Source organism: Macaca fascicularis, chromosome 12, assembly GCF_037993035.2.
Source record: "Macaca fascicularis isolate 582-1 chromosome 12, T2T-MFA8v1.1".
In the NCBI taxonomy this organism is placed as follows: domain Eukaryota; kingdom Metazoa; phylum Chordata; class Mammalia; order Primates; family Cercopithecidae; genus Macaca; species Macaca fascicularis.
Genome location: NC_088386.1, coordinates 110,919,012 through 110,939,403, shown reverse-complemented (window position 1 = coordinate 110,939,403; position 20,392 = coordinate 110,919,012). Strand labels below are relative to the sequence as shown.

Genomic DNA, 20,392 nt, shown 5'->3' with positions numbered 1-20,392 from the left:
CATTGGCAGATCCTTTGAACAGATGTTGGATATGATGGATCTGTGGAGCTAGTGTAGGTACCTCAAATCCTCCAGGCCTGCACAGAAATGATTCGGTTTATTGGGCAATAATATTGGTGATGAAGTTTAATGTCACAGACTGGAATGAAAGTAAATGACGTCTAAATGATTGGAAAAAAAATAAGAACAGACCAAAGCCATCACAATTTTATATGAAAAGAAAAACTCATGGAATTTGCCATTTTTCCAGCATAAAATGTTCATGGAAGAGGCACATTTGAGCACATCCTTGCTGTAGGGTATATGAGGTCACAAATGATGTTTATGGATTCTCATGCAGTCCTGTGCATTTGTGTGTGTTTGGAATGCCAATCTGTTCCTTCTTTAATTACAGCCACAGTATTTCCCAGTCCAAGTTCTGATTTGGAAAGTCCCAGAACATATACTTTCAATGGCAGTCAAGTGCTCGCACGAATTCTTGGCTTGGAAAAGGTAACTTGATTCAGTTTTGTAATGAGTAGAGTGATTCAACATAGGCCTTTTAGGTTAATAGAAGGATCTCTCAAATAGCAAGATGTTTGGAGCACCTTTCCTATTTAGAGTAGTATCTTAGGCAACTTCTTTTCTTAGGAACTCTTCAATAAACAGCTTAATTGTAAGACATTCTGAATTCCTTAAGATCTTGAGTATTTATTTACTTCCCTGTTAAGTCCCTTAATTGAACTTAAAGTTTTCATTTAATAAGAAATTAGAGTGGCATTATATGTCATGTTTTAATTTTCTGAAACAGGAAAGAAAAAAAGATCAAATGAAGTTAAAATGCTCTTCGAATTTGCTGCCTCATCCATACTAATCAAGTTTTGGGAAAAATTAGAGCTAAGGAAAATATTACCCCGAAGTAGGAAAATCCTTTTTCTTAGCATATTTTAGAGAGCTTACCTATGGATTTCTCTGTTTCCTAGAGACTGTCCACTTTAAGATTTCCCAGATTGCAAGATAATGAACATAATTTCTATCAGAGGTGTGAACTGGCAGCCTCTGAGCTAAATGTGTGTGTGAGTGTGTGTACGGAGATTTTAAGACATTGAATGTGCATGCCTTTAAGCAGAACACGTGCTCTTTGTAACTACAATCCCCACTTCTCCTTATTGTCTTTCATCTGGCCAGATTCATATATTTAAGTTATTTGGCTGGTCCCATAGGTATTTAAGTCTTGTTTTATGTGCTCTTTAGAAATGAAAAGACATCATTTTCAACATTTAGCATTAGAGATACTATTCTCTCTCTCTCTCTCTCTATCCCACTTACCTTTCTTTTCTCCTTCCCCATATCATCTACACACACACACACACACACACACACCACAAGCATTTTTAATAATATATCTATGTCTTGTATAGAAACCATTTCTTTTATCTGATCATGAGACATGTCTTTAAAGTTTATTAATATTCCAATAACCATAACCACTGCTACTGAATATGTCTTCGTTAGTTATACTTAAATTAACACTCTGTACAACTGAGGCATCTCAATAAACTGAGTTATATAAATGAGTCAAAGGCCAGCACAAAAGTGGACTCCAGGAAATGGCATCACACTCATCAACTCTGCCCATGCTGGCCAAAATAGAGGACTTTTCAATCTGTCCAAAATAGACATTGAAAGTCTAGTTTACGTAATATTTGAGGTTTCTAATGTTTTTTGTCTGGCATAGAAGTCTCTCAATATGCCCAGTTAATTCCAGTCTAAAGCTTCCCCCAATCAAGTACAGTGTATAAATTAGAGAACGTTATTCTATTCCATTCTAATTCTTCCATATTGGTTCCTAGAAGTAGACAGTCTTGCATTGGATCAGATAAATTCTTTAATATCTAGAAGAGCAATGCTATTCTCCAAAATGCTACTTTATCGTATTGAAACTCCCAAGTTCTCTTTCTCATATGGAATAAAATTTCAGAATTTTGTGAGGCAGCACAGAGCTATATATCCAGGGGAGATAAGCCAAAAATGAAATTTCTATGTATGGATACATATTTTTAGAGTAGTTGGAGCAGGGAAGAGATGTAAAAATTAGGATGATATATTGATGCCTGTGTCAGCAATCTCTCTGATTCCTCTTTCTTTCTCTTTACTGCTTTCTGCAACACTTGCAAGAATGAGTAGAGAAATCATTTTGGGGTGAGTTTATGTGGACTGTTAGAAGAGGGATATGGATGAATGACTAGAAGGCCTAACACTTATAGTACATCCTAGATAAATGGATTCTGTCTTGTTCCATTACTTGTAGAATTTGAGTCACTAGAAGGTAGCATGTATATTTTGTAATATACACTTAAGAGGAGGATGAAATTGGCCTCACCTCATGGAGCATTAAGAATTAATTATTAAGATGGACCCCTTAAGTCTGACAACAAACTATCATTAGCTCTGTAAATATCTAAACAACTTAATAATGGTAAATATGATCAATATTATTGGTAAAATACTGCTACATCATGACTGGCCTGAATTATGAATATATAGGGAGATGATGATGATTCCATTATGAAAATGATTTCCAGTGACTACTTCTAGTAGTTATGACTGCTATTATATATTTTCATATATGTTTTCCTTTTTCTTTCTATATATAAGACTTAGATGGAAGAATTGCTTTGCAAATGAAGCAATCTATATTTGTACACTTCTGTAAATAGACACTGTTCATCCTAGGAATAGACCTCGAAGCTCCTTCTGTTGGAAGTCTTCCAAAGATCACAACCAGTTTCCCATGAGTGTCATGAAGAGTTAGGACACCTGAGTTAGGACACCGCTGCTCAATGTCCAGAAAAAATGAATAAGATTTTTATGCATGAAGATTTTTATAAGCAAAGACTCTGTATACTGAGGTTTTCTAGTCAGAGACAAGAAATGAGTTCAATCAAATAAATCATATATAAGTCATTTAAATAATAACAATGACAAGAATTTACCACATTCATGCATTCACTCTACAAGTTCTCATGGGTAAATTATATGTTCTTCATTGTTATTTTAATAGCTGCTATAATGGAGGACCTTAAAATGGCTATTTTGAAGACCGCTTAGATTCCTTGAAGACTAGAATATTTGAACATCTACAATTATTAACATTCATATTTTACTCTTTTCACACATGCTTTTAGCTGTTAAAGCAAAATTCAACTTCAGAAGATATACGAAGAGAACTGTGTGATAGCTATCCAGGATACATTGTGGATGATGCCTTCTCTTGGACCTTTCTAGGAAGAAATATTTTTAACAAATTTTGCCTTTCTAACATGACCCTTTTAGAGTCTTCTCTCCAAGAACTAAACAAACAGTTCTCCCAGGTGAGTGTAGATCTTTGATGTACAAAGTGACTCAACATGAATTAAAGGGCAATTCTATAGCCTATGTAGACTGGGAAATGCTGACTGGGATATTTGTTTACCTTAGGCATGTTTTCCTCGCATAGACATCTGCACACAAAGTTTAATTTTAAGTAATATTACATATTTAATGTGAAAGGCTGAAATGATTTCAATGCTAAACCAAAAATATTACATTACGGTTAATGTGGACACACCTTTTAAATAAAATATGGCTTTGCTCTACAGTAAATGAAGTTTGATTGTTTTCTCTGAGATCTTTAGGTGAGATTACTCAGGCTATGATACAAGTTTAATAATGAAATTATCACAGTCATATAACTGTCAGAATTTAGAATAATGGGTAAAATCTTTTTATTTTTCTCACTGACTTCAAACCTAGTTTGAAAAGCTATTTTTTCTTTAATTGTGAATTTTCAAAAACTTTTATTTTAGGTTCAGGGGCACATATTGCAGGTTTGTTATATAAGTAAACTCATGTCACAGTGGTTTATTGTCTAGATTATTTTGTCACCCAGGTACTAAGCCTAGTACTCAGTAGTTATTTTTTCTGATCCTCACCCTCATCCCACTCTTCACCCTCAAGTAAGTCCTAGTGTCTGTTGTTCCCCTCTTTGTGTCCATGTGTTCTCGTCATGTAGCTCCCACTTATAAGTGAGAAAACGCAGTATTTCGTTTTCTGTTCCTGCATAGTTTGCTAAGGATAATGGCCTCTAGCTCTATCCATTTGCCTGCAAAGGACATCATCTCGTTGTTTGTTATGGTTGCATAGCATTCCATGGTGTATGTGTACCACATTTTCTTTATCCAGTCTGCCACGGATGGGCATTGAGGTTGATTCCATGTCTTTGTTTTCGTTTTGTTTTGCTTTTTGTTTTTTCTGAGACACAGCTTCACTCTGTCACCCAGGCTGGAGGGCAATGGTGCTATCTCAGCTCACTGAAACCTCCGCCTTCCAGGTTCAAGTGATTCTTGTGCCTCAGCTTCCCAAGTAGCTGGGACTACAGGCGCAGGCCACCACGTCCAGCTAATTTTTTTTTTTTTTTTGTATTATTAGTAGAGATAAGGTTTTGTCATGTTGGCCAGGCTCGTCTTGAACTCCTGACCTCAAGTGACCCACCTGCCTGGGCCTCCCAAAGTGCAGGGATTATAGACGTGAGCCACTGCACCCGGCCAAGTCTATGTCTTTATTATTGTGTGACTAGTGCTGCAGTGAACATACGTGTGCATGTCTTTATAGTAGAATAATTTATATTCTGCTGGGTATATACCCAGTAATGGGATTTCTGGATTGAATGTTTTTAGGTCTTTGAGGAATCACCACACTGTTTTCCACAATGTTGAAACTAATTTATACTCCCAGTAACAGTGTTTAAGTGTTTCCTTTCTGTGCAACCTCACCAGCATCTGTTATTTTTTGACTTTTTAATAGCCGTTCTGACTGGTGTGAGATGGCATTTCACTGTGGTTTTGATTTGCATTTCTCTAATGATCAGTGATATTGAGCTTTTTTTCATATGCTTGTTGGCCGTAGGTATGTCTTCTTTTGAAAAGCATCTGTTCATGTCCTTTGCCTACTTTTTAGTGGAGTTGTTCTTTTTTTTCTTTAGGCTTTTTTCAGATGCATAGTTTGCAAAAATGTTCTCCCATTCCGTAGGCTGTCTGTTTATTCTGTTGATGGTTTCTTTGCTGTGCAGAAGCTCTTAAGTTTAATTAGATCCCATTTGTCAATTTTTGCTTTTGTTTTGATTGCTTTTGGCATCTTTGTCATAAAATATTTACCATTTCCTGTGTCTAGAATTGTGTTGCCTAGGTTATCTTCCAGGGTTTTTATAATTTGGGGTTTTACATTTAAGTCTTTAATCAAACTTCAGTTGAATTTTGTATATGGTTGTAAGCAAGGGATCTGGTTTCATTCTTTCACATATGGCTAGCCAGTTATCCCAATGTCATTTATTGAGTAAGGAGTTCTTTCCCCATGGCTTGTTTTTGTCACGTTTGTTGAGGATCAGATGGTTGTAGGTGTGTAGCCCTATTTCTGGGTTTGTTATTCTGTTCCATTGGTCTATGTGTCTGTTTTTGTACCAGTACCATGCTGTTTTGGTTACTGTAGCCCTGTAGTATAGTTTGAAGTTAGGTAACGTGATTCCTCCAGCAAGAAGGTAAATTTTGATAAAACAATATATCCCTCTCACCAAAATATTATACATTAGAACCAAGAACACTCTACTATGGAGTGTTTGCATACATTAGTCTTTAAAAAACTTAATTTAATGTTAAGTTCCAGGATACATGTGTAGGACATGCAGGTTTGCTTCATAGGTAAATATGTGTCATGGTGGTTTGCTGCACCTGTCAACCCATCACCTAGGTATTAAGCCAAGTATGCATTAACTATTTATCTGGATATTTTCCTTTCCCCACCCACTTCTGACAAACCCCAATGTGTGTTGTTCCCCTCTGTGTGTCCATGTATTCTCATTGTTCAGCTCCCACTTACAAGTGAGAACATGTGGTGTTTGGTTTTTTGTTCCTGTGTTAGTTTGCTGAGGATAATGGCTTCCAGCTACATACATGTCCCTGCAAAGGACATGATCTCATTCCTTTTTTCTGGCTGCATAGTATTCCATGGTGTATAGTATCATATTTTCTTTATCCAATCTATCATTGATGGGCATTTGGGTTGATTTCATGTCTTTGCTATTATGAATAGTGCATACACTGGCCTTAAACAACAATGGTAAAAATGGACACCAATAATCTACATTTAATGAAACCCCACATACAATGAGAGATCACAAAAAAAGTTCAAAATTCTCTTGAAATTTCATAGATATAAATAAATATGTCCATATCTAGTATTTTCCCCTTGATTTTTTGAATTTTTATTGTAATTTCTTTTAAGTACAGAATGCTTAAATAACCCTTTAGTAATCTGAATTTTACTGAGTAAAAAAAAAAGAGGTATGGTTATAATAATCCCCAATCCAATGTAAAGCACTTATGATATATTTTTTAACAAAATTGGCGGTCATGTAGAATAGAATATGTGGTTAAAAAAAAAAAAGACATTATTCAAAATCACATAGCACTAAGTATGTGTAATTGTAATAGTAAACACTTTCCTGAATTTTATATATATATACACACACACACACACACACATATAAAAACCTATCTATATCTCTACTAATCTGTGTATTAGTTTTAGGAGTACTCCATGCAAACAATATAATATCTAGTAATAAGTATAGGGAAGATATATCTGCAACTCCTAAACCAAGTCCTAAGAAACAAAACATTACTCAAAGCTAATTTTATGTTAGGAACTTAATTTTAATTTTGAAATACATAATTTGAAATATTTTATATAAATACGGCTTTGTTAATCAAACTTTATGCCAATTTCTGGAGCTACAGGGAAAAGATCCAATTATGTTTAAGAACATTAGAAATAGTTGCTGGTTTTCCAAATAAAAGATTGGCTTCAAACTGAGTAAAGATCTAAAAGAATTGCTTATGTGAAAATCAGATTTTTGATGCTTTTAAAAACAGCAAACCACGTGATTATGAATGTTAAAGTCTCATTTTACTCTGTTTGTGGTTTTATATTTTAAGCTATCCAGTGACCCCAACAATCAGAAGATAGTGTTTCAGGAAATAGTCAGAGTGCTGTCTTTCTTCTCACAAGTGCAAGAGCAGAAAGCTGTGTGGCAGCTTCTCTCTAGTTTTCCAAATGTGTTTCAGAATGACACATCACTACGCAATCTATTTGATGTTCTTCGAAAGGCAAACAGGTAAGAAAATATAAGAATTAAATGTAATATTAGTGTTCACAAAGAAGTCTTTAAAAAAATGTTACCTGTGATGATTACTGTTAGGTGGGTTATTTAAAAACAGAACAAATAATCCTTCAGCCTCTTATTGCAGATTTTAGCAACAAAGGTGAGTGTATTAGTTAAACAAAGAAGAAACACACACTGTGCCATCAAGGTTATGGAAGCATCCATGAGGAACTGATCCTAACTGTTGTATCGTTACCGGGTATCACAGAGCTTCTAAGAATGAGGTGTACAGCAGGACCAACGATATATTGCAGCACTGACTCCAGCTCATTCAGGGACAACCTGAGCTCTATGCATTGAGCATTTAAACTATCCAGGAATAAACTATCTCAGTGAGTTTTGTTTGGTACCATCCAATATAAAACAACCATTTTGGTAGGAGTTTTGTTCCTAGTCACCTCAAAGAGGTTGGTCTCCCTCATGTGTAGTCAGCTTAGAAATGACCTTTCCAAGCCTGCATATCAGTTAGCCTTGGTATAGATGTTATAAAGATTTTAAAATCTTTGCAGGAGAAACCCCTTTAAAGGTTACTTTATTTGGAAAAGAGATCTCGGCATGGCCAGTATTTAGAGTTTAATGGACAGTACTTAGGTTTTGATTGCCCTGTATAGCTAATTTGAAAATATGCCTTAAAAATCCAACTACTGCATCAATGATGTTCGATTATTAAGTGCCTATTACATGCTAGACATGTTACCAAGCCGTTTGTACACATTATCACATTGAATCTTACAACAAACAGTATTTATTTTATAAATTAGGTAACAGTCATAAAAATTAAATATTTGCAGATCATGCATCTTGAAGGGTTTGCAACTAGGTTTTCTAACTCCAGAACCCAGGCCGCCTCTCTTATATGTCACTAATAGCATGATGTAGTCTATTTTATATGTCTAAAGCATCAGACGAGATTGTTTTTTACTTTCGGAATGCTTTTAAGAGCTTATATCTGTTCAAAGACCTTATAATAAGTCCTTGTATTGATACAATAATCTCATTTGATTCTCAGAATAGTGCTTTGAGCTGGAGACAACAGGTTCCCATTTTACAGAAGAGGAGACAAATCCTTATGGAGGTCAAATGGCTTCCCCAAGGTTCTACAGTTAGTATGTGGCAAAGCCAGGACCTAAACTCAAAGAATTAGAATCCCAGTCCTATACTGTTTCCATGGTAACATACCCTAACTGGAATACAGAAGGAGCAAGATATTAGGAAGTTTGATTCTCTATGTTAACCCTCATTTTATCTCTTAGGGAAATGTTCACTCACTCAGCATTTTGACATTTGATCCTTTTCCTCCTATTTATCTTCTGTCTTAGGAAGCAAACAGGTGAATCTGTAAAAGGAGAAAAGGAGAGGGGGAATTGTACGACTTGTATAGTGTAGCAGTGAAAAGAGTCAAAATAATATTCAGACCACAAATAAGATATCACTACACACTCACTGGAATGGGTAAAATGTTAAAAGATGTATAATTCCAAGTGTCGGCAAGAACATAGAGCAACTGAAGCGGTCATATATTACCAGTTAGCGTGGAAAACAACACAATCATTTGGAAAATAGTGTGACAGCTTCTAATGAAGTTAAACAGTAGATCTATATGAGGCTGCATTCTACTCTTGGGTATTTATCCAAGAAAATGAAAATATACGCACATACGAAGACTTGTATGCTAATGTTTATTTCTTGATAATAGCTAAAAGTTGAGCTGGGTAATCAAATATCTATAAACAAAATGGCAAAACAAATGTGGTTTATTCATATAATTCATATATTAAAATGCAACACAGCAATAAAAATAAGCAGATTATTGAGTCACACAAGGTAAATAAGTTTGATTAATAGTATGCTGGCAAAAACATCAAAACAAAAAATATATACTGTGTATGTAGATAGTGTATCATCCTACTTATAGAAGGTTCTAGAATTGACACAATTAATCTATAGTGTTAGAAATCAGATCAGTGAATTCGTGAGCAACTTCATGAGAAAAATTTTCTGGGGTGATTGAAATGTTTGTATCTTAATTGACATGGTGGTTACATGTATGTGTATTTGTCAAAACTTATAATTTCACTTTGTACCTCGTAAGTTTATACAATTAAAAATTATCACTTTACAACTTTAAAAAACTCATTGAATTGTACACCTCATATAGGTGCATCTTATTGTATTTAAATTATACTTCAATGAAATTTGATTAAAAAATCAACAACAACAAAACAACAAAAATTCCACAAAATAATATTTAGCAAAAGGCAGAAGATCTAAAAATACTCTAGGCATTATTTTTTTTTAATTTATTTTTTATTACACTTTAAGTTCTAGGGTACATGTGCACAACATGCAGGTTTGTTACATATGTATACATATGCCATGTTGGTGTGCTGCACCTATTCACTCGTCATTTACATTAGGTATATCTCCTAATGCTATTTCTCCCCTCTCCCCCCACCCCATGACAGGCCCCAGTGTGTGATGTTCCCCTTCCTGTGTCCAAGTGTCCTCATTGTTCAATTCCCACCCATGAGTGAGAGCATGCAGTGTTTGGTTTTCTGTTCTTGCAATAGTTTGCTGAGAATGATGGTTTCCAGCTACATCCATGTCCCTACAAAGGACTTGAACTCATCCTTTTTTATGGCTGCATAGTATTCCATGGTGTATATGTGCCACATTTTCTTAATCCAGTCTGTCATTGATGGACATTTGGATTGGTTCCAAGTCTTTGCTATTGAGAATAGTCTAGGCGTTATTTTGGTGGAGCAAATTACACTGGTAAAAACATTGTGCTGTGGCTATTTTATTTTAACAAGCTCTAATCCAAGTGCTGCAGCTATTTTAATTCCCTTTAAATTTTAAAATATAATTATTGCATATTTTGGCACTATGCAATAGAGTATGTTGTCAAGTAATGATTATAAATGTAAAAGAGTCTGCATAATAATGAAAATAGCTTATTAATAAATAACTTCAACTCAAGCACCTTAGCAAAACAAACAAACAAATAATGTAATTTAAAATGGACAAAAGATCTGAATAGATACTTCTTAAAATAACACATATAAACAGCCAACGTGTATTTTTAAAATGCTCAACATCACTCATCATCAGGGAAATGAAAATCAAAATCAAAACTATAATGAGATATCGTCTAACTGCAGTTAGAATGGCTATTATCAAAAAGACAAAAACAATAACAGATGCTGGCAGCATACAGAGAAAGGTAAACTCTTACACACTCTTGGTGGGAATGTAAAGTGGAATAGCCATTGCGGAAAATAATATGGCAGTTCCTCAACAAATTAAACATGCACAGAAAGACAAATACTACATAATCTCATTTTTATGTGGAGCCTAAAAATGTTGATCTCATAGAAGTAGAATGTAGAATAATGGTTACCAGAGGCTGGGTGAAAGGGGAGGATGAGGGAAGGCTGATCAAGGGGTAGAAAGTTACAATTAGATAGGAGTAGCTGGGACTACAGGCATGTGCCACCATGCCTGGCTAATTTTAGTATTTTTAGTAGAGATGGGATTTCATCATATTGGCCAGGCTGGTCTCAAACTCCTGACCTTGTGATCTGCCTGCCTTGGCCTCCCAAAGTGTTGGGATTACAGGTGTGAGTCACAGCACCTGGCCTATTTTGTATTCTTTTCTTACATTTTTTATCTTAAATTTTCTTTAATTCAGCAGTATTTCTTTTTATTTTTAACTGACAAAACTTTTATATATTTATGGCATACGACATGTAATATATATGTACATTGTGGAACGGCTAAGTCAAGCTATTTAACATATACATTTCTTTCATATACTTATTTTTTTGTGAGAACACTTGAAATCTACTAGCTTAACAATTCTTTTTGTATGTAATATACTTTTATTTACATAAACAGGCCTTAGGGCTGGATTTGGCCTGCGGGTTGCATGGGTTAGTAGGTGCAGCAAACCATTATGGTACACGTATACCTATGTAACAAACCTTCATGTTTTGCACATGTATTCATGCCCCCTCCCCTCTTTTTTTTTTTAGAAGAAATAAAAAAAAGGTTTGGGACACATAACATTTTGTTTGTTTGTTTGTTTTTTGAGATGGTGTCTCCTTCTGTTGCCCAGTATGGAGTTCAGTGGCATGATCTCAGCTCACTGCAACCTCCACCTCCTGGATTCAAGCAATTGTCCTGCCTCAGCCTCCCAAGTAGCTGGGATTACAGGCACGCGCCACCACACCCAGCTAATTTTTTCATTTTTTTGGTAGAGACGGGGTTTCACCATGTTGGCCAGGCTGGTCTTGAACTCCTGACCTCAGGTGATCCGTCCATCTTGGCCTCCCAAAGTGCTGGGATTACAGGTGTGAGCCACCGTGCCCAGCCAACATTTTGTGTTCTTACCAATAGCATGGAAGGTTTGGATTTCTTCATATCTTTGCCAATACTTTTTGTCTCTTTTAAAATTTAATAATATGCATCCTGAGAGCTATGCAATGATATTGAGATTTTGATTTGCATTTCTCTGATGATTGAACATTTTTTCATATGTCTATTGGCTATTTATATGTTTTCTTTGGAGAAATATTTATTCAAGTCCTTAGTCTATTTTTAAATTGGGTTTATTTATTTATTTATGTATTTATGTATTTACTATTGAGCTGTAGAAGGTCTTTATATATTCTGGAAATTAACTCTTTATCAGATAAATGGTTTCCAAATATTTTCTACCATTGTATAGGTTGCCTTTTTGATAGAATAGCATCTGACTTTTATTTAGTCAGAACTTTTCGGGGTGGTCCAGTAATTTATATACTTGATCTTTGTAACATGATAGCCCCTAGTTAATGTGGTTTTTGAGCACGTGAAATGTGCTAGTGTATCTAAGCAACTGAATGTGTAATGTTACTAACTTTGATTAATTTAAATTTTAAAAACTGATACTTGATTCAATTATTGTAATACTTTTTAGTATGTTTAGAATGGCTTAGGTATGTGAATCTACTTTTTCACCTGTAAATTTAATGAAATATAAATACAGATTAAGACTTTTCTTTTTTTTTTTTTTTTTTTTGTTGAGACGGAGTCTCGCTCTGTCGCCCGGGCTGGAGTGCAGTGGCCGGATCTCAGCTCACTGCAAGCTCCGCCTCCCGGGTTTACGCCATTCTCCTGCCTCAGCCTCCCGTGTAGCTGGGACTACAGGCGCCCGCCACCTCGCCCGGCTAATTTTTTGTATTTTTAGTAGAGACGGGGTTTCACCGTGTTAGCCAGGATGGTCTCGATCTCCTGACCTCGTGATCCGCCCGTCTCGGCCTCCCAAAGTGCTAGGATTACAGGCTTGAGCCACCGCGCCCGGCCAGATTAAGACTTTTCAATTAAAATTTGGCATCTGCATTGAGATGCCCCATTAGTTTGGAGATGTAGTACAGTAAAGGACCTAAATTCTTTCATTAGTAATTTTTATATTTATTAAATATTGAAATGCTAATATTTTGGATGTATGGAGTTAAAATATATTATTAAAGTTAATTTCATCTGCTTCTTTTAACTTTTTAAATGTGGCTACTAGAAAATTCTCAATTAAATACATGGCTTGGATTATATTTCAGTATAAACCATTTTTTAAAGTCAGCTGTTTATTATTATGATTAAGCTGACAGTGTCACTAAAAGCTATAATTTTCTCACAAATGACTGTGTTTTATCACAACATTATGGTCTCATTGGTTTATCTTAGTCTTTGTTGAACAAGTAATAGAGACAAATGGACCCCACAGGAATTTTTATTATTTTTCTAGCATTTGTTTTACATTGTAAATTGTATATAAACCAACCACCAAAATCAGGTTATATAATGTTAAAGTTAAGACAGTCATTAGCAGAAATGAGCAACCTCAAAAGTTGAGAAAAGCGCGTGATAGGATACACAGGATTGTTGCCTTGCTGAGGTGAAGGTTATGCTGAGGCATAAATCACAAAAACTCTTTTTAAAAATTACCTTTACTCAGAAGGCAACTTGTTTTTGATGATGTTTTGTTTTGATGATTTCCATTTTTATATGATGAAGAGAAGAAAAATAATCTATAAAGTAAAATAAATATCAAGTATCCATGGTTTAAAGGATTTCAGAGAAGATGGGAGTCCAGGTGTCATTATTTATTAAGTTACATTTTGTTAGATAAAGATGAATGAAGTCTACTGACATTTAATTAATAATGTTAATGATAATAATGCTGAAAGGTTTAATGAGATTGTCAAATGTTCAGTCTTTGAAGATGTTACTTTGGGACAATAGGTCAGGTGAGTTAAGCAGAGGGTCAGGCTTGAAGGCTGGCCAAGACTTACGCCCTGAGATAGGCTAACTGGTCTCCGTGGTTGCTAGGGTTTGGAAGTAACCCAACACCTGAGAACCAGGAGATTCTTGGGGCAAACATAAAAATGCCTGAGGTATCACCAGTCATGTATATAGAGCAGAGATGAGAAAAATACAGCCATGTCTCTATGGCCAACTGTTTGGAACACAGCTGGGTGATAAGTTAACAATGCCTGTGGGCTCTGTGCAGAAATGTTCTGCCCTCCTTCTCCCCACCATGTTGAAGCAAAGCTTTTGTGCCAGAGGCAACATATAGGGGAGATAGAACATCAACTTTGAAATAGACAGACCCCAGCTGTACTTGTTATTAACTAAATAACCTGGTGTAAGTTACTTAACTTTTTTAACTTTCATTTTCCCATCTGCAAAACTGGACAAATAAATTGAATTTATAGAATTATTAGAAAACTAAATGTTAGAAAATATATATGCATACATTTTTGTGTATGTTTATAAACATACACACATATCCACATGTATATCCTTATGTTATACTAGATACTAACCAGATGGCACCCTAGACATAGGTCTCTAAACAGCTATCATTCATATCTAGGGGACTAAAATTAACATAATCTTAATCTAAATCTCAAAAACTCTAAAAACATTATAGAATGCCATGAACATGTACACAAATACTATCTATTGCTGGAATACGCATTCAGTTTACTAAGAAACTAGATAGGGAAAAATTACTGTTGGCTAATTTGTACTACATTTAACTTCACAATGTCAAATTTTTAACAAAAGCCTTTTGTTTTCACTACTACTTAACTAAAGCATTGACTCAACTGTTGATATAAGTCACAGTATTTGTATAATGTAGAAATACATGTGTAATAACAATATTTCTTTAAAATGCACTAATGGCTATAAAGGAACTAAAAGACATGTTTTAAGTAACTAATCGTGTTTGCGAAATACAGGATGAACTCAAGCATAACTGAATTTTCTGATTGTCTATCCCCAGTGTAGACTGCCCATCTTATTGGTAACATAAAAGCTATAGAAACAGAGTATGGATATTAATTTTGAACTACCTCTGGAATAGTGCCTATAGACCACTTAAAGGACAGAATATAGTCGTTAATTAGGGCAACGTCCATTTTCTTTTTCAAAAACATTACTATCTGTTTAGTAAAAGATAAATATTATAAATGCTTAAATAATAATTATTCCGGAAACTAGATCCTTTATTTGGGTTTGGTTTTTAATGAAAATACTTTCTAATATTTAATTTTTCTTTTTAGTTAAAAAAAGATGTATTCTTTAATTGAAAGTCGGTTTTCCTAACTACTTATTTCTAAGTCTTAGAAAAAAATCAGTGGGAACCTTGCTCCATTACTTTAAGGCTGGTGATTCCTGATGTTTTAGAAACCTGGAAACATAAACTGCTCTGTCCAGTTAAGAATATTTTGTTGGGATTTTGTGCATGAAAAGACAAATAATTACATTACAAAGAGTAGCATCTTGTCTTTTATAAGAATAATTTTCTATACTGTAGCCATTTTCTCCTTGAACAATCTTTTGTTTCTGTCTGCAAACCTTGAAACAGAATCTGGTTTAATTGTGTTTTGACTCCTTAGTGTGCTACTGGTTGTGCAGAAGGTTTATCCACATTTTGCAACTAACGAAGGTTTCAGAACCCTCCAGAAGTCTGTTAAACATCTGCTCAACACTCTGGATTCCCCAGCTCAAGGTATTATATTTCCATCTTACTGTGTTAAATTCAGTGTCACAAAGCCCACTGGAAATATAAAGCAGAGTGCAATGAAAGTAATCATGTAGAGATGATATTATTCTTAGGTGGGGACATATGCTATGAATAAATCTGGATCTCAAGTTAATCGAAGTGTGGAGAAAGGGAGAAATGGCCAAGAAGAGGGAACTGTGACTTTCTAGGGTTCTTATTTAGGTGAAAATGATCTCTGTTAGCTTATAAAACTATGTTTATACTTGGTATAGACAAAAAATCAGGGAATATGCCTCAACAAATAGATTTCTACCTTACTATTTGAAACAAATGCCTCAAATGAATTGCAGTGTTTTTAACTTCATTTTCAAATTTTGATTTTTTAATTAGAGTTCTTTCATTGCAAAAATATGCCCCTCAACCATCTTGATATTAGAGCACAAATAGATCAGTATAAATATACTGCTGTGTCCAGTAAGACAAGGTATAACATGTTGGTAGTCAGTCACAGAATGTCCCTTTGGCACATCTAGAATAGTACTGTCTACACTCACACAGAGACATACAGCTACATACACACAGACACATACAGACAAAGGTTTGGAGACATAAGGAATAAATCCCTACTCGCCAAGTTCTGTTAACAATTTATCTCTGGTGAATAAATTTAGAATTATGTTTTCTCAGCGAGTTTGTCAGCTTTTACGTATGTCGACTTTTACCTTTAGAGTACAAAATAAGCATCCTGAGATCATCAGGTCAAAAGCTGATTGTTCATTATATAGTCTTGAAATATCAATTTTCATATAAAAATAAAGCATGCCTGTGAAGGCTTTGAAGAATTTTCCCTGGAGGGTCCAACAATACTCTTGGATGTCATTTTCTGTTAGTCTAGAGCATTTTTTATATCTACAATGGCAGAATTGATGGTTAGCTTGCAGGATTGACCGTTATTAAATTTGATGGTCTTGACGTCCATTAGAAAAACAGGATTACTCTAAAAAAAAGTTTAGGCTAGAAAACCAGACAATGTGCTAACAAACAATTATTTCCTCTGTATACTTTTCATATTTGCATTTTAAAGGCTTAAGAACTTAATGTTTCTCCTTACTACCTTTTCCTTTTTATCTTCAGACTCACACTTTATAATTAATATAAAGTAAAGTAATAAAGTTACATTTTTTAATATTTTAAGTACAAAGCTCACCTGTGCTTCAAAAGCTGGAGAAGTAAGCAGCATTTCTTATTAAGCAGGGAGCAGAACACGTTTCCTGGTGAAAGATGTAATTCAGTTTTCAATATTTACCAGTGACCATGTTTTTTGTCTATGACTGTGCTAATCATCTTGGCAAGTCTTAAAACACGTCATTGGATGGTCAGGAAGACAAGAAAATACACCAAGGAAATGTATTTTTATTCATAAAATTTGATGTACTTACCTTTTGTTTGTTTTTAAATTTCCTGCACTGTGAGTTTATCAAGCCAAGAATACCAATGCAGATGTATTAATGTCAATTCCTAAAAATTATTAACTTCAAATCCCTACCCGTTTGAGCAGAAATTGTGTAGACTTTGAAAACCCTCCTAAGTATTTCTAGGAATCTTTCAGGGAACTTAAACTTGTCATTGAAGGCAGAACTAATGATTACAGTTCAACAGCACTGGGGTTTCTGGTCCAAGTACAAATACCTGCCCCATAACCCAGGCCACCTCAATCTTAATCTTCACAGTGTTCAGCAGTATTTTTGAAAATGAACATCCTTTTTCCCTTGTTTTTTTACTCTGTTATGCTGGAGTGGGGTGGTATCTCATAGCAGAGTTGCTTGGATTCTCTCTAATATAATGGTTAAGATAGCTTTGTAGGCTTCATATCACTCTTTCAAGTAAAGAACATAATAGGTAATATTTATTGTATCAATGCTCAGTACTTTAGTATCTGAAATTTGTTTTATCATCTAAATAACTCTGTGAGATACAGTTATTATCCCATTTTATAGACAAAGAAACAGAGGCTTAAGGAGGCTGGGTGCTTGTCATACGTTACTCATCCAGCAAACGACCAAACTGAGATTAGAACTTGGATCTGTATATCTCCAAAGCTAGGCCCCAGGAGCTCTTTTATGAACAGCCTCACTTAAACATTTGCCTTCTGGGACATACTTGCTTCTGAGGTATCTCACTGGGACATGCAAGTACCAGCTTAACCTCAGAAGGGCCCGCACTTTCAGCCACTGATGGAGCTTGGCTCTCCATTCACACTTATCATTCTGGGGGAAGCCATATGCTACATTTTTTCCCCTGCCTTCCCCCATTCCTCTCCACACTCTGATTTCTACCCACTTTCCTCACACCATGTTTATCTCTGATCCACCCTGAAGTATGAGCACACTTCAAGATTTCTTCAGGAGCCTCCTTGGCAACCATGAAAATAGAGAGTTGCTAATAAACACCTGGCAAGAAGGTTGCCTCCTAACTTCCTATCTCAAGATATCTAATTCTCAGCTCGGCTCCAGCGAGGATCCTTGCTACACAGTTAATACACTCTATAGTATGTCTATTTATAAATACTGAGTTTTGGGAGCAGAGATTATCTTTGTGACTCATTGGAATTTGTTCTTTTGCAAAATAGTACATTATACAAAATTACATTTTTAGGCTGTAATTTAGGATAGAAAGCAATCCTTACTGATAAAAAGAGGTTCCTTACTGTAAAAAGAGGTCATCTATGCACCATATTTCTGTGTCTGTGAATATGATTTTAAGTATTCCTAATCTGCCAAATATAAAAGAAGTAAAATCTCAGTTTTTAAGGGTCTGTAACATTTTCTATTTCATTAAGACCTGTTTAGTATAGCATTTCTTCCAATATACTATATAGTCCTTAGTGACCAGAGGGAAAAGTCTTTATTTAACTTCAGGGTCAAGTCTATCATTGATAATATAAAGTTACTTTTCTATTAGTTACTTATTCTATTTCACTTGATGATAAAGAGAAACTATAACCACGTAGTATTACAAATACCACTTAGCTTGCTCAGCATCACATAAGAGTTCAAAGTGAGCAAAATTTGATCATAGAAAAAGTTTTATATACCTGTCCATTGCAAAAGCATAAATCTCAACAGGTGTTTAAATCTATAGTTATTCTCTATATAGATGCCAACGCATAATAGGTATTACTATTGTTAATTAGGTTTATTATTCTGGGCATCCCATTCATTCTTAGCCCTTTAACTCACTGATGCATTACTATTATTAGAGCAATAATATTCAGCTGCATCGTGAGCAGAGCACAGGAAAACTCCACTCTGCTGAACAGGAAAAACTGAGACAGCTGCTCTGCCAGATAGTAGGGGCCATACAAACATGACTTAACATGACTGATACAGGTGACAGACAAGGAGATTTTTAATTCTGGGATAGTCTTTTTTACACACATGCTAATTCAAATAAAATTAATAATCGGGATCAGAGAAAATTGGGTGATTGCGTAGTTTTGTGCTAGTACCTTTTTAGAAGGCTTTAGGTTGCACTAACTAGAGACAATACAAGAACTATTGAAGCTGGTAATAAAATATCCCATTGAAAGTGATTAAGCCAATGCTAAAAATGACAGCATTGAAACATACTGGATTATTTATAAGGAATGAGTAGAGTCTGAAGAGAAGGCTGAAATAAGTGATACCATTTCCCTAAAGGAGCTGAATTAAAGTATTGGATTTATGATGTTTTTATTTATGCAGGGGCCATTTAAAACATTTTCATTTTCAATTTTTATGTGAATGCTGTTGCACACTTACTCTTTTATGATACAACCTTATGCAGCAGGCTAAATCAGGGACCTATTTAACTTCTGGGGGTAACTCATGGTGTTAAATTAGATCTTTCTATGTGGTTTCCATTAGACCAAACTTAGTGACTGCCTTCCACTCTATGCACCTTCATATTATTTGAGAACTCTCAGAACGGTTCTGTTAACATCAGTCAATTTGCATTCACAGCTGCATTCAATTGAGATTAGTGGCTGCTTTTTGAAAGATAGAAAATACAGATTAGTGATGGCAGATGTTTCCTGAGGCTACATTCTAGACAACTGAAGGCAAAAAAAAAAAAAAAAAAAAAAAAAATCCAGTGACCCATAAGACTAAAATTGGCTTCATTTGAATAACAAATCACGTGGTAGTCAATCTTCATTATAGTACTCAGCAGTCATCTGCATATGCAGGTCCTGGGATAAAATAATGTAGTGGCTTGATGCACAGACAAAGAACTTGTTAGAAATGCATATGCTTGACCATTGGGATTATTTTGATCAGTAGGCATCTATTTCCTATAAATATCACAAATATTTCCAACAAAAGAGCATAGATGTCTTTTATACAATTCTTTGGAGAATGATTCTGCAGATTTCTGCATTTTCTCCTCATTAATTTGACCTGGGATGGTTTTCACTGAGGAAAAAATCTTTAAGCAAACATGTTAAATGTTTACCTATATCAAAATTATTACTTTAGGTGACTCCGATAATATAACACATGTGTGGAGTGAGGATGATGGACAGACATTATCTCCAAGCAGTCTGGCTGCGCAGTAAGTCTTTGTTTATTTCTAAATAGGTAGATAACTTGGCTGAATAAACAATCAAAACAATTTCTAAACATGATTCTCTTATCAGTGTACATAAGCATGGAATAGAAAAACCAACTATTGACTAAGCAAAGGGAAGGGCATAGTCCAAATAAAGTTGAAACTTATTTTTTGATATTATTTAATGATACTTTAGCATTGCACACAAAAAATCTCTTTTTCAGTTCCAAGCTTGCATAACTAGATCTAATGTGTCATGTCTGGATTGGTTACCTTATGCCTATGAGGATGATCTAGCTGGAGGGCTGCCAACACTTTTCTTTCACTACAAGCAGTGTATAAGTATCTGTCTTGCTCTGTGCAGGCTGCTATAGCGAAGTACCATAAACTGAGCAGCTTATAATCAAGCCTCCTAATACCGTCATCTTGGGGGTTAGGAGTTCAACATATGAATTTCGGGAGAACATACTCATTCATACCATAGCAGCCTTCGATTTTTTTATTACTATTTTTTG

General features: G+C 35.0%; 1 protein-coding gene across 1 annotated transcript in view; it reads left to right on the top strand.

Annotated features, from left to right (window-relative positions):
* ABCA12 (ATP binding cassette subfamily A member 12) overlaps positions 1-20,392 on the top strand; it is a 213,383-nt gene that overhangs the window by 90,094 nt on the left and 102,897 nt on the right. The window contains exons 5-9 of the mRNA XM_005574203.5: positions 395-492; positions 3,168-3,353; positions 7,011-7,189; positions 15,184-15,296; positions 19,805-19,880. Of these exons, the coding sequence (XP_005574260.3) occupies positions 395-492; positions 3,168-3,353; positions 7,011-7,189; positions 15,184-15,296; positions 19,805-19,880 (652 nt within the window). The remainder of the gene's footprint in view (positions 1-394; positions 493-3,167; positions 3,354-7,010; positions 7,190-15,183; positions 15,297-19,804; positions 19,881-20,392) is intronic.